Source organism: Oxyura jamaicensis, chromosome 3 (genome assembly GCF_011077185.1).
Source record: "Oxyura jamaicensis isolate SHBP4307 breed ruddy duck chromosome 3, BPBGC_Ojam_1.0, whole genome shotgun sequence".
Classification (NCBI taxonomy): domain Eukaryota; kingdom Metazoa; phylum Chordata; class Aves; order Anseriformes; family Anatidae; genus Oxyura; species Oxyura jamaicensis.
This window is the reverse complement of record NC_048895.1, coordinates 37027669-37049822: the sequence shown is the minus strand read 5'-3', so window position 1 is coordinate 37049822 and position 22154 is coordinate 37027669. Positions and strand designations below refer to the sequence as shown.

Here is a 22154-nt window from a genome sequence, read left to right as displayed (position 1 = left end):
GCTTGAAGACTAAATTTACTGTATCATGTTAGCAAGCTGAGACTTGGAGTACAGATTCACAATTGTTCTGAGGTGATCTGAGTCTGTGCTGCTACTGAAGCATAGACTCAGATTCCCTAGAGTTGTGACATGTGGCTCTGCCTGGCCACATATCTCTAGGCCCTTGCTTGTGCTGGCACTGGAAGACAGGCACCCTTATGATCAGGGGGTTCTTTTTCAAATTGAAAAAGCATCATATGCTCTTGCAGGATAAGTTGTGTGAATGCTAATTATCAGAGGATAAAAAGAGAGACCTTAAACTGGCAACACCACCTTAGACTGGCTTAAACCTGTTATGAAACTGCGTCATAAGAGACTGCTGGTACCAAATTCAGGAATCACCAGAAGTCAAGCAAATTACTCCTTTATTTTAAATATAGTGAAAATAATTTTCATAACTATGTGTACAAAGTAAATGCCAGCAAAAATATTCTATGGTAAGCAAGGATTTCAACATTTAGCCATTTGTGAACGTGGCTCGAAGGACAAAGCGCAAAGGTGGAAAGAGTATTCTATAGAAAGGGACATAGTACTGTGAAGTGATGCATCTTCCCACGCAACTTCTGTATTTAATTGTGTGTTTCTATATGCTTTTATCAACCAAATAGATCACAATCTGATGTTAAAAACCATTGCAGGATGGGTGTTTACATGCAAGGTACATATCTGGCAGGCAAGGCTTATAGATGCACCAGAAAAATAACATTTTGGTCTTAAGTCAGTATCTTTGACCTAACATGGTACTACTGTTAGAGACAGTTTTTTCCTTCTCTAACATTGAAATAGAGGGCAGTTAATGATAAAGTTTAGCTGTGGCTTGGCATACAGAAAACCATCTAGACTGAAAAGTAGTTATATTGTCTACATTGAGGAACCGGTAATTTTCAGTATGTATCTTTTGAAGGCAAGACACCAAAGGAATAGAATAGTGTTATAAGCTAGTTGTTTGCAAATTCTTTTATGTTGAATTTAAAGTGAGTAAGAAATCCAGTCTTTTCATTTTAATAGATCTAGTCCATAGCAGCAGATATACCACCAGTAATGCATATATTGAAGTTAGCTATAGTCAAGCTTCTTCATACTGTATAAACTTGCATAAGAATAATACTCTGTGTTTCTCGGTTTGTGTGCCATTACAACTTTTATCTTTCACATGTCCATCAGTATCTACAGTTAGTGGTAATTTTGAAGTAGCTTTCAAGTATGGTAAGTACTCAAAAGCAGAGTAGGAATTGTCTTCATGCAGAGCCATTAAAGAATATTATCTTCTGATGCCTCTGGCAGGGTCAAAGCAGAAGTCTTGACTTTGTTTTATTTTTTTCCATAGATTTCCTAATACTATATACTGCATAAAGTGCAAACATGTATAAAAGTTATAAGCTGTTTCCAATTGTGCAACTACAGTTTAAAATAGAGAAAGCGGGGAAAAAAGTCTCAGTGGGAACAAGAAAGTCATATGCACTAACTTTCCATCTCAGCAAAATTGAAATTCTCAGAAAAAGCAGAATGTCTTATAGTGAGGTTGACATCATTTGGATTCTGGGAATGGGGATACAGTTGTGTAACCTTATTTATTATTTGTATTGTGGAGAAAATAGTTGTAAGCTGATTTTGTTAAATGTTTGTACTTAGTTTCTTGACAAAAGTTGAAATGTGAGCAGAGCTTAATCTTGTCTTGTTTTCTCTCCCAAAAATGATCCTTGTGTTTGAGGTGTTTTTGTGAAGTAGTAGTACCCTGGGAGGGCTGTCTTTTCCAATCACTTATCTTAGGTAGGGTAGTAAAAGGTTTTGTTTATGTTTGGTCTATTAACCTACTTAAAAGGTATTTCTACTTTAAAGTTATAGCTGTAGCATCTTCTAGTCTTCCAGATCCATATTTAATTGTTGAGTCAATTTGGAGGTTTAATTTAATACCATCCTTGACCTTTACGTAACTTTTTTTACTACTTTCAATAGCTTCTTCACATGGTTATATGAAGAAAACCGTAACATTTCATTGCTTATGAAGCTCTCCGTATTTATCAACTAATGTAACTAGGCATCTAACATTACAAAAACAAAAATCAAGTGTTTTTTTTTTTTTTTTAATAAATTTAAATTCAAATAGGACCGTGTGAATTCTTAAAAATGATGCAATCCTCCAATTTTACCAAGTAGCATAATAATCAGGTCTCTACAGAGTCTGACCATACAAATGTAGCTTGTACTGAAGTTCACCAAACACAGCGTGCTGGCTGGGGCAGCTTCCAGAAACCTGAGCTTTCTGGGTTTCTGAGAAGACCTGGCAGCCAGCTCCAGAATCAGCATCTGGTCAACTCTCAGAAACAGACATAAAGAGTAACTCAGTGGGCAATTCCCACAATGGGGTACAGGAAGGGCGCTTTATCAGCTCCTTGGAGAGGTTTAAAGTGACCTGATCATGATGTTTTTACAAGATATTTCTACATAGTTCTTGTATGTATGAGTACATCTTTTTTTCATTCAGTTTTGGACATCAGAACGTTCATTTCATTCTTCTCCTTCAGTTCTGTAAAAGCACCGAGTGCCATAAAATCTAGCCAGCCTAAGCATGCTGTAGTGGGTTTACACAGGTATGGAAAAATATCAGTACTTTTACTACAAAAAAACAGGTACTAAAAAAAAAATTACAGTGGTAAGAGGAAACCATGAGGCACTGTCCAGCTATATCCTCAGCCACAGCAATCCTACGTATTAACAAGGATCAGTTAGATGAAAATATATAAACTTTATTAAAGAAGAACCAACCAACACTAAAAGAAAGGATCCTAGAAGCCTGACTTGAGAGAAATCTTCTTCTTATTGACTTTATCCTAACATAAAGACAAGGTACATGCTCGTAGAGCTCTGTTAAGTTTTAAGATGTGAAAATCAATAATTTTGAATCATGGCTACACTTGAAACCAACATTTACTTCTTTATCAGCAGAATTCGGGATCTCACTGTGTTGTATTTCCTTATCTAAGTATCTGAAATACTTAAACTTCAGATAGCATAACTGTGATGTTAAATTAAAAGGCAGGTCTGAAAGCCGCTTTAAAAGTTTCACATTAATAGAGAAAATGATTTAAGACCATTCCAGGGAAGAATGACTTCTAGGTACCTTACGATATCTTCTTCATGTTTGAAAACCAGCCTTTAAGGCTTGTCTACTCACTAGAAAAAAAACAAAACAAAACAAAAAAAAAAAAAAAAAAACACAATCCCTTATCCTTTGGCATATGACACAGTTATGAAGATACATATGGAGGACAGAGGGAAGAAATTTGTGAAGTGTTCTGATCCAAAGCATGATCTTATTCTATATACATTCTTTTATGACCTTTATCAGCGTGGTATTTCTGATAGTACAGTAGAAGACTGTGTTTTTCTAATGTTTTGCCTTACAGAAAAGGATTATTGCAACATCTTGTTCCTTATCCCTCCCCCCACCACTTTTTTTTTTTACTGTAAGTGTTGCTATGTTACTTGAGAGAAGAGCAAGGTTATGCTCTGATCTTCCATTCTTCCCTTGACACCTGTAGCTGAAATAATAACATGAACATGAACAACCTGTAAGAAAGTTCAGGTGCTGCTTGTAATGAACAGTGCATTAGACCTGTAGTGTGGAAGGCTTGCAAAGTAGACTGCATACAGAATTGCTGAGCCTTTGTACCCAAAGCTATTGGCTGAAATCCTTGAAGTTCTTAACACGCATAGGCTTTCAAGTCCTGTTTTCAAAAGTGTTTGAATTGATTTGAGTGCCTGCAGGCCAGATTTTTAGAAAGACAATGGGAATTAAGTGAGTAGGTACCTTCTCAAAACTGATTTTCCGTTTGGTGTATAGAAGCTTGTACTACACATTTGTTTTCAAAAATGCTGGGAGAAGCTCACTTTCTCCAGAAGAGTTTAAAGTATACATAAAACCCCACAATATTTTATAATTACATTTTTAACTATAATTAACAAGAAACGAAGATGGCAGAAATAAGGTTATGATAAACTCTGGTGGGCTGCTGAACTGACATAATTGCTCGAGTTTTTTAATTTGTTCAATTAAGTTCATGGTCCTTACTAATGGATCCATTAGCTTTTTACAAAATGTCACATGTTGATCTTATGGAAAAATCAAATAGTCGATATAGGAAGCATGGTTGCTTCACAGCATAGCTGTTTGTGAGAAGGCTTGCTGGCAACTTCCAGTCAGAGGCCTAATTCTCTGTTGAGGTTTATCTTGAGGCTTTCTGTTTTTCATTTTGCCAAGGCAAAAAGTCTTCCAGAATTACTACTGCTGAACTGCATTGTGAAATTCAAGGTTATATCAATCTGAATTTTGTTCTTTTGCAGCTAAAAATCATTTTTTTGTCAAATTTGACTTTAACATCACTAGCTTTTAAATTCTTCCATTATTTTTTTTTTTCCTTTACTGAGAAGCCACTTCACAGAGAGAATTAGCTTTCTGTTGAAAATAGACCTGTGATCCAGTTTTCATTTACTAGTGTTGGGGAAGGTTTTTCTTTGTTTGTTTTTATTAAATTTGGTGGCTCGAATTCAGCCAGTATACTTTTCATGTTAGCTTTGAGGTCAAGGTGAATTTTCACTTTGTTTTCAGCAAGGACTTTTTGTCACCTTTGTGTGCTATAAAATAAAGTTTATTTTGGCCTTAGTTTTGTCAACAATTATTTGGAAAGCAGAATTTTCAGGCACTGCAAACCACCATGCTGTTCATTGAGATACGTGAACAAGTTAACCAAGTAGGCTGCTCTTGACAACAGCAAGTCAGGCTCAGAGCAATTGGTGTTCTGAAGTAAAATCATGGAAAATTTGTACTTCAGAGCAGAGCTCAAGGAGAACTTAAGCTTCCCTCCATGTGACTGAGTCTTTGGTTGCTTCTAACTTCATGGCACAAAAACGAAAGTCACCATGAGTTCAGTGCTTCTGCTTTAGTAAAATTGAAAAACATTATGGCCAAATCCAGAATTATTATCCGATAGGCATTTACTCGGTATTTCAGAATGGATATTGTGTTAAAGAACTTGCATTTTTGCTACTGCCTCCATCTTTGACTGGGCGTTTGCATTCTGCTGGAGAACAGGCCGGTAGAGCAGAACCGCTCCAGATCCTTTTCATTGATAGCTATAGCTGGTGCTTTATAAAGGTCTAGTGAATTTTGAGCTCTCGCTTCTAATTCTGATCTTACCTGTGTCATCAGAAACTGATTCCTGTCTGTCTGCAGTTGATAGCTTTGCTTTTTCTAAATCAAGCTCATTTTCTTTCACAGTTCAGAGTAACTGCAAATAAGTAGCCACTGTCAAATCTTCTAAAGCTCTTGCAGTATTTGCTGGATGTAGCAGGAATCCTACTAATAGTTCTGAAATTTCTTGGGCCTTCTTCTGTGTGTTTTATGCAGGCTTTTTTTTCTCTGCATGTGTAAAATATATCGGGGAAATTTTCTGTAGGAGGGCAAAGAGATTGAACTTAGGGGACAGGGAAGGTGTCAAATCAATGTGTGGGTGATTCACCACTCAGTTTAGACAGCTTTGGCTCCAGCAGACACTTCGTTCCTCAGCAGCTTTAGACACCTTGGGTCCTGTTCTTTATGTGGCACTGGGTATGTCTCAATCCCCAAATTTTCCAGGTGCTAAGGCTGAGACTAGTCAGCTACCAGTCTGCTTAATGATTTACTGTGTCTTCCTAGTCTTATAGTTGAGCATTTATCCATTACGTAAAATCACCTATTTTCACCCACCCCTTATACACTTTGGACGGAAGGAACTTGCCACTGTTTCTGAGCTCTTGTTGGTTCACTCTACCCAGCAGGTACCACAGATGAGTGGGTTTTTTGGATGGGAAAACACCTAAGCAATGAGGTGTTTTCTGGTGGCATCAAGTTCTCCATTTATTTTGCTCTCTTCCATTAACATATGTTCTTGTTAGACAGGAGCGTTCCCAGCAATGAGAAATGGACCTGTACAGGTTTACCTTGGTAGCTTGAGCCGTGCAGCTTGGTACATGCTGAAGGCTACCCCTAGCAGAAGGCTAGCCAGCCAGCTGTGTGCCAGATAACTCCCCACAGCCATCTCACACAAAGCCACTATTAAACAAAATATTGTGCAAATACTACTTTATTTAGCTGGAAGTATCTGGGGGATGTGTTAGGTGTTGGTGCATTTTTTTGAGCAGTCCAGTGCTCATGACAACTGTCTGAAGGCAAAAGATGTTTGGAAGCTGGGAAGGGGTTAGATAGATTTTTCCATCAAATATGGAACTATTTTTCATAATAATGTTTTCCAGATTTGGAGCTTATACTTAGGAAGTGATGTAAGCATCACTCCTTAGGATAGCCCCAATATAGTTATGAAGCAATTCTGAGAATGATGTGATAAGGTGTAGCACGATGTTTGAAATTTACTTAAAATGTGCTTTGTTTCCTGAAAGCTATAATATTCTTGTTAAGTATATTCTCAGTCATATCAGTCTCAGTCCCAACTCAGAAAAAACTGCCTGTGATTTCAAAGGGAGTTTTTGCCTCAGGTAGGGCTTGCAACATCAGGACCAGGAATTAGTGTAATGTGACCCACCATTTGTATTGCTTTGGGGTAAATTTAAGAGAGAAGATTTAACATAGTGTATGTCATGCTGAGATATTGCAATATCTCGGATGGGTTATTAGGCACTGATCCAAAGGTTAAGTGCAGCAACCACATGAGATGTGGCTTTATCCTTATATGATCTACGCCCGTGTTCTGTTTTGTAGTTACCTGAAGTGGGAATTATCACACATTTTTAAGACTTTATTGAAACCTATCCTAAGCTGTTAAATGTAGTTTCAGTAGAAAAGTGTGTACATATTTATGTCCTCTGAAATCTAGAAATCAGTTCTCCTATGTGTGAACTCACTGAAATTCTGAATCTAGGTCCAAATGTGCACCAGATAAATATTTACGACCTCTGGGAAAGTCTAGATATGATTTTGCAGTTGAGGATCTTTTCTAATTTATATGCATATATCTTTTTGTTTCTTATTTTCCATGCTGTTTTTGCTTGGCTTGCATTAAATAAAATGCTTCAATGGAGTGTGGTAGTCTAGCATTTGTTTTGCCTCGGGAGTAGATTGCCCCATCTTGCATATCTGGTCAAGTAAATTGCTCTCTTGCCTGCGTACTTCAATAACAGTACTGGGCTTCAGACCTTCCTGTACAACCCCCCAGTGAGCAGGGCCACAACGGGCTGGGCCTGCATGGTGCAAACAGGCTTCTGTATTGTTATGGATGCATTCATCTCCTATTTGCATAAATTAATAGTTAAAACTTGCTTGGTTGCTTAAAAAAACTCATTAGGCTTTGAAAGTAGCTGAATTATGAGCACTGTGGCAATTGCTCCCATTGACTTGTCTCCTGCTGGTTCACTGGGAACCAGTCCATCTCGGGGTCAGGTCCCTAAGTTTCATTGCAGTATTAAATAGATAACGTTTAAAAGAAAATGCAAATAATCTATTGAATTCAAACTGTATACTGGGCAACTCCCGTACAAAAAAGAAGTTGTGTTTAAAATTTTAAAAGATAAAATGATATTTTAGTCTTAAGGGCTAATTTTCGCTCAGGAAATGGATTATTTTTTTTTTTTTAATCAATTTTCTACTAGTCACTAGAGAATGTTTGACATTGTAAGAAAAAGGTCAGTTTGTATAACCTGCCATGGGACAGGCATGCTTCATATGAAAGCTTGGCCAGATTTTCTTTTTTGTTTTTATTAATTAAATATTCTGATTTGCCTTTTTTATTTAGCATCTTCAATACATGATTTTTATTTTCTTTGTTTTTTTATAGACTGGAGAAAGAGAGCATTCAGCACAGCATTAGCAATGAAGCAAAGGCCCGAGCCCTTCAGGCCCAGCAAAGAGAGCAGGAGCTGACACAGAAGATGCAGCAAATGGAGGCCCAGCATGAGAAAACTGGTAGGTGGTAGGGAAAGATTAGAGCCTGGGCACTCACTCACAAGCCAAGCCCACGCCTTACTGTGAAATGACATCAGGAACACCTGTAACCTTTGGCTGGCCGAAGGGAGCAGATGCTAACTACACCGGAGATTCCGAATTACATATTAGTTAGCGTTTAAAAGAGAAAATGGAAAGTATTGCCCACTGTCTGTTGATTTCAGAGTGCTGCTCTCACATCTGTTGCACCATCTGGATTATGAGTTTATTTACCTGTGTTCAAGAAACGTAAAGCTGAGAGAGACCACAACAAAGTAGAAAAACAAAGGGCTTGTTTTTGGCTGGATTTTCAGGCACACATGTTATATAAAGAAAATAGCATCAGAAGCTCTGCGGGAAATGCTCTGAGCTTACAGTTAAAGTCTCCTGAATAGCATTGAACAGTTCCCACAGTACACACATTATAGCTACTCTAAAAGCTTAATGAGTTTGCTTCGGCATCCAAACTGGAGAAAAGCTTTAGCCATTAATCGGTTCTTAATTCACTGTCGCAGCTGGATGTAATTCACTGGCTCCAAATTGATATGTTCCTTTATTTAATCTTTGCAGCCTCAAACATTTTCAGCATTAGTATGTGTCCCCCCCATACCCCTAATCTAGAAGAAAGATATTTAATCCCTTGCATACTTCAGCTTGTCATAATAGGAGACTCCATTGCACTGACTTAGCTGATCAATAACTTCTAACCTTTAATCTGGGAGTAAAATGGGTTTTACAAACAAAAAAACGAGCCTTTTGTCATTGTGAAGTACTATGCCAATAAAATTAATAAAATGCATTTTATAAACCAAAAATATTTTTTAGGGAGGAAATCTGTAACCTCTGAGCATGTAAATGAGGAGGAGCTTCAGCTTTAATGGAACATGGTGTATTCATATGTTTAATGAAATAGCATTCTTACCCACCAGTCATCTAATGCCTTCAGAAAAATGATGTAGCTCATATTACTACTAAGCACTGCCAGCTAATGCCTGAGGTAGCAGGCACATTTACATCTTCCATCGATTTTTTTTTTTTTGCTTTTTTGCAACATTATCACAGTACACAAGGACCTTATCTTGTGTTCAGAGAATGTGAACTGCTACGTTATGGCTACTGTCTACGCAGTAGGAGAAGAGAAGAAGCAATCAATCATATTTCACTGCTCTAGCCAGCACATCTGCATATGACCAAGTGTAATTTTGCACAAGAGATGTGTAATTTACCCTCCTTGTGCATAAATTGTCCCAGTACACAAAAATGAAACAACATTAAGTCTGAGTAAGTTTTTATATATTTGTAATAGGATTAGAAGGAGTTGAAAATAGAAGTCATTTGTTATGTGCATAAAGAAACCCTTGTGTATTATGATCTTCCATGCATACAGGAAATTTGGGTAACAGTGGTCTTTCTTTCTCTGAATGATTTTAAAAGCAGGAATCAAGAAATATAATTTTGCAATATCTTCCTCTTGGAAGAATAAAGGTCTTTAATTTTTAGGTAGTGAGTTTTGGTACAGCACACTGAAAATGAATTTATAAAATTGTTTCACTAAAACTCTCACTGGACAATAAGTCTATCTCATCATTAAAGAGAAAAAATAAATTACAGTAAGCACAGGACACAGTAAATAAAATAACTGTTTTCTAAAATGACAAAATGAAATGAGCCTACAGTGTGAGCATTTGGATTGTTAGTGTGTCCTCTGCACCAGTTGAGTAAGCAAGAGTCTGCTAAAGCATGGATTGCTAATTTTATTCCTTCCAGAAATACCAGTAAACTTCCAGCTAAACAGCAAAACCACCAGATTAGATGCATAGTCTTCACGGTGCTTCCTGTCACATAAGACCTTATTCAATGGTCACCTCACTTTAACACTTTAGCTTTAGCTTATTCTGACATACAGCCTTTATCTGATGAATGACAGTATTAAAATTCCATGTCCAGACAGTCGAGGCTTAAAAAATCATACCAAGAACAGTGAGATGTAGACAAAAGAAATTAAGAATATATAGTTCCTAAATTCTCTATAAATTTATACAGTTTTAAAATATTTTTCTAGTTTTATAATTTTATAATTTCTAGTAAATGAACTGGACTCATTGCTGACCTCCCAGAATACATTCATAGCAAAATTAAAGGAAGAATGTTTTTTGTTGGCAAGAAAGTTGGAACAAATATCAGAAAAATACAGGTTAGTATATTTTCTTATCCTGTCCCCTTTATTATTAGGATATGCTTCCTTATTTTATATTTGTACTTCAATATTTGTTATTATTCGTGTTGTCCCAGCTATTACACATTTTCTCAACATAATACATGACATTTAAATAACATGGATGCATTTCTCCAGGATAGTTCTACTTTTCTACTTTTCAGACGATGTTTCTGGCTATTAATTCAAATTTCCTAGATGATTCTAATGTTAAAATTGTGTACTGCATTCTTTCTAACATTCTTGTTCTTAATATGAAAATTTGAAAATTTTTAACGGAGCTACAATTCTAGTTTATCTAAAAATTATATTAAAAATACTAAATATTTAAAATTCTCCAATCTGTAGTATGTTGATTAAATTATTTACTTAAAGCTCCATTCATAATACTACACACTGAATAATTATCTCTGAAAAAAATGTTGTCAAAATTGCTTGTCATTGAAGCTCTGATTCTGCTGCCATTTGTTATGTGGTGCTCTCATTAAAATCAATAGCAGGTCTAAATACAAAGCCACTGAAAATTCTGGAGTAGAATTAAGAACTAGAAGCAATAACTGGTTTCAATAAATACAAAAATATTAAGGTATCTGTTCGAAAATTAAGTTCTATAGCACACAACTATTTTTTAAAAAATACAAGTTCTGTAGATCCAGCCCTTGTATTCTTCACTAGTAAGTAGTAGGATTTTTTTAAGTGTGAAAATAGTCTTATTTTTGAATCTTTCTGCAAGGTTTATATTAAGAGTACTAAACAAGGCAGAAATGGTGAGTTGGTATTCTGCAACTTCTGTAAATTTTATGCAAAATGAGTTTGGTAATTAAAAGTAGTATTCATCTTACACAGCTTACGTGAAGTAAGAAGATGCTCGGCAAAGGTAAAATTGGTTTTCAAGATAGGCTTCTTCTGATGGGTGGATTTAATCATCCTGTTGAGGTAATATAACAGGGTCAACGCTTACTCAGGGAGAGAGCGTATTTATCCCAGTATCCTGCTACTGGGAATGGTCAAAAGGGAATGGTATAAGTAGAGGGCAGGGCAGACACATAGAGACGATGCTTCCCACAGGTACTGCCTCGACTGTCAGTCCTGCTTTCCACTGAATAAAAAATGTTGACTAACTGTTAAGTGACTAAAGTTGCAAGATGAATCCCACCCTGAGTATTTAAGGAAGAAATTAGAAACTTGAAGAAACATCAGCAACCTTCCCCTGCAAATGTTGCAGTGGGTATTCAAGAGAGAAGCAAACAGACTTTTTCTTCTGAAAAAGCAGAGCTCCTTTGCTAAAGTAATACAAAATCTAAATAGATTCAAATCATATTATTATTCCAGCAATAAAAATGCACACAGACTTTGTTGCTAGAGCTCACAGTCACAGACTAGTAACTGTAAAAGGATGAAGGAAAGACAGAAAACATACTGTGAAAACACATTATTCTCTGAAAATAAATACCAGAGATTGCCAAGTGTTTCTCCACCTAGCAGCATTAGCTGACTATGTCAAGAACCTTGAAGGGGGAAAAGAAGCCCTCTTGAATCCCCACAAAGTGGTGTACTTTGCACAAGGAATATGGAAGAATGTATGAAAGCAGTTTTGAGAAGTTGCCCAAAAATAGCTTGAGATTGCCTGCGTTGGAGTGGGAGCTGCTGCAGGCAGTAACAAGAATGGACAGATACATAGGGACAAAACTAGGAAAGCATACGAAAATGAGAACAGAAAGGTGTAACGAGAGATGGTGTAAAATGATAAGTTAACAGCCGGCTTCAAAAATGATGTGGTCAGAAGATCAGTTGCAGAAAGTGACTTCAGCTAGGTTTTAAATGCATCATCATGCTTTATCTTTTTGTAGCACCTCTCCAAAAGGCAGTCCTCACATTCATCACCAGTGGTAGTGTAAAATTCAGTTCTGAGATAGGAAGTTATACCTTTGTTCTCTGAAAAAAATGATCATTTTAGAAAGATTTTAAAACTTAGCTCTTATGTACATTACTAAAAGCAGATCAAGCCTTTTTAAAACAAGATGCATGAGTAAGTTTATTTTTTTTGTTTGTTTCTTGATAGGAAATAAAGGGTCCATCTGTAATGAGAGACATTTCAAATTTATTTGTGAGAAGTACTTAAGGTGGACACCTCTATTGTGTGCATGTTTTTGTATTAAATACAGGCTTTCTGGTAAATCTAAACTGACATTTTCTTGTTTATATGTAAGCTGGAACCATTTCTTGTGAGCTAGCCCTTACATAGGATTAGAAAAACTTCAGAAAGACAATGTCAGATGAATTGTAAACCCCTCAAGCTGTGCAGAAAGAAGATAGTGTCTGGGAAGGTTTTTGTATGCATAGGCATGTTTAAAAATACAGTCCTTTGTTGATTCCTTCTCCATTATTTTGCTCTTTTTTTTTTTTTTTCTCTGATTGTCACTATCTGAGTTTCTAGGTTGTGGATTAATGCTTAACACTGCCCACTGTGTATTTGTGATTTGCGTTTTGTAATTAAGGGGAACAATGGGAGTCCATTGGGTCTCGTTATATATAATGGTTGGTTTAATTTGTTTCACTTCTATCTTGTTAATTGTAAATTGATCATTAAGATTTGAATTCTAATCTGTCACCAGGGTTGTGAGTATTGAAGCTAGAGCAATGATCCTGGTTTTAATCACTGATGATGAGAAACAAATTTTATAATTTTGGTACATATTGCAGTTCATATATTTTAACACTGTATTTTATGGTGTTATAAATATTGTTAAATGACTTTTAGTGTAGTTTTACTGTTTGGACTATAATGTATAAATTATATTACTGTTTTGGCAACAGTAGGCATCCAACTGTGTGAGTTTAATTGAAGTAAAGAACACACACCCGGCTGAACTATTTTTCTGCATGTTTGGTTGACTGCAGTTATTGCGCTCAGTACCAGGGGTAGCGTGTTTGCTGAGGGTAGCTGTACGAGGATGTGCAGCAGAGTCTGTCTGCAGGATGAGTCATTAAAATTACATGCAATGATACTCGTTGTGATAGCAGAAAATATTTTAGAGCATATATGTAATAGCTATAAAAGCAAATAATAAGTTTTAGGAGCAGGAAAAGACAATGCTTTAAAAAGCACTGTGCTGTGAGTCCAAGTCTGCAATGCAAATGATAGTTCAGAGGAGTAAAGGCAGTGTTGCCACCTTCACGTTCAAAAATCAGTTCATCCTAAAAATATCCTAAGACAGACTAAATTGTGGCTATTTAATATTTGCTGGTTATTTGCCTCTAATCTGAATGTTTCAGTTGAGCTTGGATTTTTTTTTTTTTTTTTCCAGGATTTTCCCAGCAAGAATGGTAGGGTTAAAAACTTAATTTGCTTTTTTACATAGTAGTTGAGGCTTTTGTGGTAGATGGCTGGATCCAGAAATAGAGAGGTTTTTTTCTGTGATTGTCCCCCCCGGCGTCATCAATGATTTTGAAGATAGCCCATTCCTAATATGATAGCTTATGAGCAGAGAAGCATTTATGCAGACCTTGTACTGCCCCTGGCTGGGTAGAATTACTACTCATAGTGTAAATTTGCTATCACAGTCACAGTGCAGGTGCTTGGGCTTCTTACAAGTTTGTTTTTATTACCCAACGTTTTGAAATTTCTTAAAAACCACATAGAATTAACTTTGGAAGCTGAGATAGATGAGTAGTGTATTTAAAGCTACAGGAGGAATCTTTGTCAGATGATGATGCAAACTGTCACTATACAGTTGTGTATTGGGTCCAGCGTTCTGTTTTTAATGCCAACATGTGAACTTTTCAACATTGACTTCAGTAGGCATTTTGCCCTTGTGCTGTCCTCCAAAATTTCAGTGTCATGAAATACTTGAATCTGGATGTTCAGACTCTTAAATATTTCAGTTAGAAGGGCCATTCCGTAAATATTTTAACTGCAATGACGTTTTTATAGAGTTCCTCACTTCAACAAAATTCTTCAACTCTTGTAATTATATTACAAATGAGATGTAGAAGAGAACACAAGTAACATGGTTCAAAGCATCAGGCATTTAGAGTTATGTATTAGAAATAAGAGATCATACTACTTATGTTCTCAATTAATTCAGTGCTTCCTTTTGTTCCTTTAATGGTAGTTTTCAGTAGCATTTTGGTTTTGGTTGGTTTGAAGCCCTTGGTCTTTCCAGAAAGATTCCTGCACCTTCAAATGTGCTGGAGATGAGCAAGTCTCTTTAAAACATTTAGATTTTTACCTCTTCAAAGTTGCTTCTGCTGTTTCTGTTAATCAGAGAGCTACATATAAATACATAAAAAGAAGCAGGATCCCACAGTTGGGAAACCCAATCAACATGATAATCTACAGTATTCCCACAAGGCAAATATTGTTGTTGCATTTTCCTGGCAAAAAAGGAACGCAAGATGGCAGATGAGTTTAATCCCTGTTAGCACTTGCTTGGGCTCTGTTACATCAGGTCGCTGGTGAACTGCTTGCAACAGACCTTTGCTTTTATCTGCTGATTGTCTCTCGCAATATCAGTATTGAGAAAAGGCTGCGTTCATCCTGGGTGATAAGAATTGGTCCAACTAACAATACTTTTTAATGATGATGACATTTCACAGCTAACAGTATTTCTGTTAAAAGGCAAGAATTAGACTCCAGTTACCTCCCTATAACATTGTGACCACTGTTAGGCAGCCATCTAGGAAACTCTTGTGCATGTAGGTTTGATGTGAACATCGGTGTGATTCTGATGTATTTTTCAGTGATCCTTAACAGAGCTGTAACTCTGTACATAAATTCAATTGTATAGTCTTTTTCCAAAGTTGCCCTTGCTAAGTTCTTTCCGATTCACAGATGATATAATGTATTGTTCTCCATTTAAATATGAAAAGATGATGTTGTCATTTCCAGATTTGACTTGTCAGTGTAACAACATGTTTTTGAAGGAGGAGTATTCCGTTCTCCCTGCACTTTGTTGTGTTTTTCAGAATGTCAGTTGTTGCATTCTGTAACAGCCAGGAAGGTAAAGTCTCTTCATTCTGTAACTGCAGCATATTTAAGTTGATGATTTAAAGATATCTCCGAAGCTTTTTAACCTCAAGATCTGGAGTGGCAGATGCCATAAAACAAATTTGCTTGCTTTTGATTCTTACGTTCTGATGGTATAGCAGATTCTGACATGTTCTCATTAACCTTTTCCAAAGAGTTAAACTGTACAAGTGCATAATGTATATTTTATCACAATTTTATCTGAGATCTTTTCCTGATATTAAGAAACAGCTCATGCCTGTTTCTCCATGGGCTGATGGTTAGAGATGTAGCAAGTAACAGTCCCAGGTCATTCATGGATCTGGTGTCTCTGCTCACCCGTGAAGAATAAGAATTGCTAGAAGTGACTAATTTTCTTAAAGGCTGTACTGAGTCTTATATAGATTAGAGTATGTCTGTATGATTTGTACCTTCTTTTTAAGATTTATTCATTTTCCTCTTGATGTTTTTTATCTGTTTAGTGGTTTTTGGCCATGTTATGTTAATAAATTTTCTAAAACAGTAGTACTATTGAGAGTTCAACCTGTACAGTGCAATAAGGGTTGAACAAGTTTTTAGTAGTGATTTTTAAAATTAGATGTTACCCTTTTCCAATAAAGAACTTGAAATGTATTGTCAAAATGCTGGATAAATTTTTGCTTAGCAAGTATGAATTTACATTTATCGATGATGTTTAATATCAGTGCTTAATGTCAAATGCCCATTTAAATTCGGCTGGAACAAGCATAGCCAACCTCTGACTGAGTAAATGCTACTGACATATTTCTCAAATACACTGCAGCATTATGTTCTTCCACCTTAAGATTATTTGAAATAGTTTCTTGTTTCTGTAAGTTCTAGTAATAGCCTGTTTATGCATTTCATACATGTATGAAATTTTATAAATGCTGAAGCCACATATTGATGGCACGCTGCAGGATGAAATCTGACAACATCCATCATCACTGTGTTTTACTTCTGTAGATCTGAAGTCAACCAGCTTAGTCAGGAAAAAGAGTATCTTCATGGCAGATTGGAGAAGATGCAAAAACGGAATGATGAATTGGACCAACAATGTATTCAGCATGGGAGAATGCATGAGAGGATGAAGTCAAGGTAGGAGGTCCTGTTAATCTGTCAGTATGTGGTATGCTCTACTGTACCTGTTGTGTTCTGAACATAAAAATGGCACTAGATTGTTTGAAAGTAATGTTCTTGCTTTATGAAAATGACCACCCGTTCCCCCTCCTCAAACATTCTGTGAAGTTGTTTTTTTTCTCATAACATCTTTTGCTTGTGCCATTTTGGATAAATAAAAGGAAAGCTTGAACAACATCGTCTTCCAAAGAATTTAAGCCTAGTACATATGTGTGTGGGCTGCTTCGGCTGTTCTCTGCTCTAACTTGGATGAATTGTCTTACCATATAAAAAAAAAAAAAAAAAAAAAGAAGGGGGGATGAGTAGAGGGGAGGCTATTCAGTAATGTGAATGTAGACTACAGATGTGGATTCTGTAAGGCCATGTAACATGTTCTTCAGTATTGCCATTTTACCTTTATCAATAATATTTAACTTTTATAAACAGAAAAAATCTTTTTGAAGGTCTTAGTATCCAGAGACCTATTAACAGCTTCCAGGTGCCCCTAGCCTTTTCAGAGAGGTGGTGACTTCAAGAGCTGGGAGCAGCTACTGCAAAACTCATGGGCAGTATTTCCACTGATACCCAATAACCGTTCTGGCCAGAGTGTCCAGACTGATAGTGTCTTGTGCTGTGATTTGTGTCAGATATCCTTAAAGATCACTGGGGAGACTCCTCTTCTTGGTACCAGAAAGCTCATCTGTGCCCTCTCACTCTTTTTTCCGCTCTGTATTCAGGCACCACAGGTTGCTGAAGTGTGGTTGGGGAGGTAGGAGAAGATAAAGTAGGGTAATGGCAACTGCAGTCCCAATCAGACAGGTGACCTCTTGTCAGCAGGGAAAGGCAGAATACTGTTTAAGCTCATTTGGGCTAGATAGTCCTGACGGGGCAAAAGTTTGCTATTCTTGACCACTGACCACCTGACAAGAACAGAGCTTGCATATACTGAAGTATCCAGTCTTGTATGCTCACTTTTTTCCAACTATTGACTTTTTATCTCCATCTCTTCATTATCTGTCTGTCCATATTAACGCCTTTTTTTTTTTGCACTCTCTGCTTTCTTTTCAGTCTTCCAAACCCCCTTCTTTCCTCTTCCTTTTCAGATTTGTCTGAACCTCATCCTGTTCTGCTGTAACCCAGAATTACCATCATTTTTTATAGTTCAGAGAACAAAGAAACTCAAGATACTACAATTGTGTCCCTAGTCTATGTGACCACATAATTTTTCCATTGATCTCACCTCTTTTTCCCCACCCACCTTTTTTTTTTCTTTTGTGTGTGGTAGATTCTTAGCATTTGGGGGACACATGCACTGAAGACTATGTTACTTTTAGGGGGGGAATATAAATCTTTTTTTTTTTTCCCTAGCTGTTCCCCTGTAGCACTACTAGTATCTGGGTGGATATGAGAACTCTTTGTGAGAGTCTTTCCTCTGTGTAAGAGCCAAATAGACCTACTGGAAAACGTTGCTTGTTCTCTATTGCAGCAGCAGTGACTATACACTAGAAAAGATTGAAAGCATTAATCCAGAACAGAAAAATGGTTTGAAAACAGAGTGGTCATGCTGCAGGCAGTGCCCTTCCTTCTGCTGCTGTTTTGATGATGGTAAGGAGAGAAAACAGGACAGTGATGGTGTTTGTCATATTTAATATTTTAGAATATTTAAATATGGCAGAGATTTATCAGACATTTGAATCACTGACAGTATAGTTTAACAACATTTTAAGAGGAAATTATTTTAACGTTTTTAATTATGATCTTACTCTGTGTTTATTTAAAATCTAGGTAATTAATGACAAGGCTTATGTAATAAACAGCTTTAAAAATTCAGTGTAATCTGATTTTAGTTTCCATGTGAAAATTATTATAGTTTTCAGTCAGTTCCCTATAAATCGGCTATGAACTATTCAGTTCTAAGTGAAGAGAAAGGTATTTTCCAGCCTTAATGATTCTACGATTCTGTGACTTCTACCCTATAAAAAACAGTAATTTTTGTCTTCTGATTTTTGAAATTAGAGATCTGACTAGGCTAGGTAGCAATAGCGAGAAGAACAAATACTGATGTGCCTTGCCTCAGATTTCCTCCATCACTCAGATACTGATCACAATTTTAAGGGTGATTATTTCTTGTCACAATTATTTGCTGCCCATTTTTATGCAGCTACAAATAACCCTGGTGGTCTTGCAACAAAATCATATGCAGTGGGTTCTTACCTGATTCACTATTTATTTTTATTCTGCCTCTCTTTAGAAAGTTTCTGGTAGCAAAATTAATTTGACTTAATTTTGGAATTAACATTCGCATCTGAATAATAAAAATTGTGCCATTTGTACCTAAGAAGTCTTTGTCACTACTTCTGTTTTGCTATGAGAGCATGAAGGCCCTGCTGTAGCTATTTTGTGGAAGGAACAAGATCTAATTGATCAGCTGGAATTTATTTTGAAGCAACAATGTTTGGACAGTTTTGATATTTACACTGCTGAAAATGAATGAGATAACTCTTTTGCCATTCCCATCTTTCAGTCTGCCTATATGCTACATACGCATACTGTGTGGAATGATTTAAGGGGGTTTTAAAGGAAAGGATTGCTCTAAATTTCAGCCTTTAAAGGGGGTTTTAAATTAGTCTTTTTGATGTAATGCAGTTATCCATCCCTTTCAGTGTTTTTGCTCAGTGAAATGCAGTGTTAAAAGAAGTGTATGTCCATCTAAATGACACAGAGGATGCGTGCTATTGGAGCAAACTTACATTGAAAGGTGCAATTTGCGGGACTATGGTGACAGGTTAAGACTGCAGTGGAGCTTCAGAACAGGTGTTCAATTAATGTTGGTAATCTAGCAACCCTGTGGATCTTTGCCTTAGATCTGTCTTTTTTTATTATTTTTTTATTATTATTATTTTTTTACATTAGTTCATTCTTGTTTTGATACTTTTATATCTATGTGCTTTTCATTTTAACAGTGCTCTGTTTAGCTAAGTACATTGTCCCAAAAGTATTAGGTAGCATGCATAGGGCTCTGCCAGTGGAAATGTGCTGGTCAGTGTGGGTGCCTTTACCAGTCTGAATCTTGGAAAAGTAAAATGTCTGTGGTGTAGCAAAGAGCACATTTATGTCAATTTTCAACTTAAAAGCCGATTTTATGATTAAATTCTTCCAATTCCCATTCTGTAGATGTGTGTTCATAGTAGAAATGAGCAATGTATACTTATGTGGAGTGTAAGGCTCTTTTGAAATATTGTTAATAAAACATAAAACCATAGGCTTCTAATTAGTGTTTTCAGAACTAATTTTAACTAAATTTAGTAAATGGGATTTAGGGCTGTAAGTTTTTCTGAAACTCCAATTTTGGTGATTGGAGTTGGTATATTTTGCTGTGGGTGCTCACTGTTCAATCTCTGTAATGTTAACAATGCATTTTACACAACAGGGTAAAATTGGGGCTTTTTGCTGTGGTAATTTGGGGAGGCGATGGTAATGCATGTGTTTCAACTGTATTTTTGGTAGCTAAAGTTAAAAAGGAGAGCCTACAGGACTGGCAGTTTGGGGCAGATGTGTGTCTATTCCTCAGGCATCAGTGGTTGTAAGTTAACTATAAAAATGTTACAACCATCTGTGTAACAAGACGGCAGAGATCTGCTCTTGCCTGTTACTATAAATAAGAAGGAGATTTGTTTGACTTCATAGACATTGGATTTATAAAGACTATATGTGTCAAATTGTAACTATGTGCCATGTTGCTGAGATGTGTCTGCAGCCAACTACCTGGGGTGCCTTCCCCTTCAGACATGGTAGAGGAGTGCAGCAACTGTGCCGAAATGTCTGTACAGCACAAGATGTCACAAATTATATTTGTTTTCCACCTTTGGGGAAATGTATGATTCTTACGGATAAGCTTATGTGGAAGAGTGGCTAAAATGGATCCTTAAGTGGACCTCTATAAGAGTTAGGGAGAATAAATGATACTGAGTTCGACAATGACTTTAATGTTCTTCCACCATTAATTTTATTGTTGTTGTTAATAGTGTTTGAGAGATTGCAAATGCATGAGAAAACACAGATTTACGAGAACTAAGGCATATATATTGAGATTATACCAGCTACTTCAAGTAGCTGATACATGAAATCCTAAGAGTTGGTTTGCTGTCACCATTACAATCTGAATAGAGATTTGGGGTTTATTAAGTAATTCTCCATTAAAACAATTAATTGAAATTATTTCTTGATAACTGAAGCTAATAAGTTGCACTGCATATTTTACATTTTCTTTGTAAAGGTCATGTATGCCTTTTTGTTTTTTCAAGAAATGATGATGGGTGGAAAAAATCAGTTTTGACCGTTGCTTAAAAGACTTTTATTTTTCTTTCAAATCCAGTTCTTCATTGAACATATTGTCTTCCTTATTTTGTTGTCCTGATAGGTTAGTATTAGGTAATAATGAAGCAATTGTTACTTTCTACGGACTAGATAAAGCATCTGTTTTGAAATGCAATTATAGAATAAAAGATGCATTAAGTAGTGACTTTTTAGTTTCAAAGGCATTATTTTTTATATTGAAAATAGTGATAAGTATATGTATTGTCCATAACATCTTTGATTATTAGAATCACCTCAGTGTTTAATTAACAATATGCTTCGCTTTTTCCTGAGCATCCTTGTTCTTCCCCACATATTTTGGTGTGGTTTCTCTGTAACAGGATTGCTCCAACAACTGGAGAGAGAGTTGTTTGTGTAGCCTTTCATTCAGTGAGGTGGTAAAAAGCTCAGTGGTCAATGCATTCTGCTCAGCTCTGTCCAGAATTTGGGGTTATCATTCTTAATTATTTTTTTATTGCTATTTAATAGACTCACATTTTAGGTTGAGAACCGTATACTCCTGAGGAGTACCATTAAGAAGTGATCTACAAATGATGTGTATACACACACACACACATACATAGGTATGTGTAACAAATCCTGTCAGAATCTGAAAATTTATTTGGCTTTTGATTAATGTGTTTGGATGTTTTAACACAGTACACATGGCCTGGAATAGGAACTAGATGTTCAAAACTCTCCTTCCCTCTTTCTCTCCAGGTCACTATCTACTTAATTTTTTCCCTTCTCTTTATAGGTGTGTGTATGTATATGCATATATTTATATAGTTTTATATGTATCAGTATTTCCATTCTAAATAGTTAAAGATTGTGTAAGATTATATAAGCTCCTGCATACTCTCTTTAAAGATTTATTCCCCAACTACTTGACCAGTATACACATAAAGCAAAAATTATCTCAGTTGTTAGAAAATCTGAAAATGTGTACCAAGAATAAAATACAGGGTGTTCAGAAAATGCTGCAAAATAGTACACAAGTCAGTTGTTACCTTTCATGAGAAGTAAATGACAAGTAGAGGGAAATATCACACACAATTTTCAGATAGAAGTTTAGGGAACATAATAATGTTCTGTAAGATGTGTCTAGGTCACTGAGTTCTGTGTTCCTCTACTGCACCTATTAGAAATCTATACATATATTATATGTTAATATATTTCATATATATACATAATTCCTTTGGGACTGTATTGGGCTCCATTGTAAGAGTCATTAGGCTTCATTGCTCCAAGTTGGTCAAGGGTTTCCAGCACCACTGGTGTACTGATTGGGACTTTTCTTATTTTCCATCTGGATTTATTTGTGGCCAGCTTGTACCTATTTGTCCTTGAGCCAAAAATGGTATAAGTAGTTCTTTTGTTCTGTTTTTATTTTATCTGCACTGTATTTCTAGACAATGGTTGTACAC

General features: G+C 36.2%; 1 protein-coding gene across 5 annotated transcripts in view; it reads left to right on the top strand.

Annotated features, from left to right (window-relative positions):
* SDCCAG8 (SHH signaling and ciliogenesis regulator SDCCAG8) overlaps positions 1-22154 on the top strand; it is a 107398-nt gene that overhangs the window by 50339 nt on the left and 34905 nt on the right. For 4 of the 5 annotated variants that reach the window (XM_035320802.1, XM_035320801.1, XM_035320805.1 and 1 more), the window contains 3 exons: positions 7866-7993; positions 10097-10205; positions 16219-16350. In XM_035320802.1, coding sequence (XP_035176693.1) covers positions 7866-7993; positions 10097-10205; positions 16219-16350 — 369 coding nt within the window. The remainder of the gene's footprint in view (positions 1-7865; positions 7994-10096; positions 10206-16218; positions 16351-22154) is intronic. The other variant, XM_035320803.1, reaches the window with a different exon arrangement.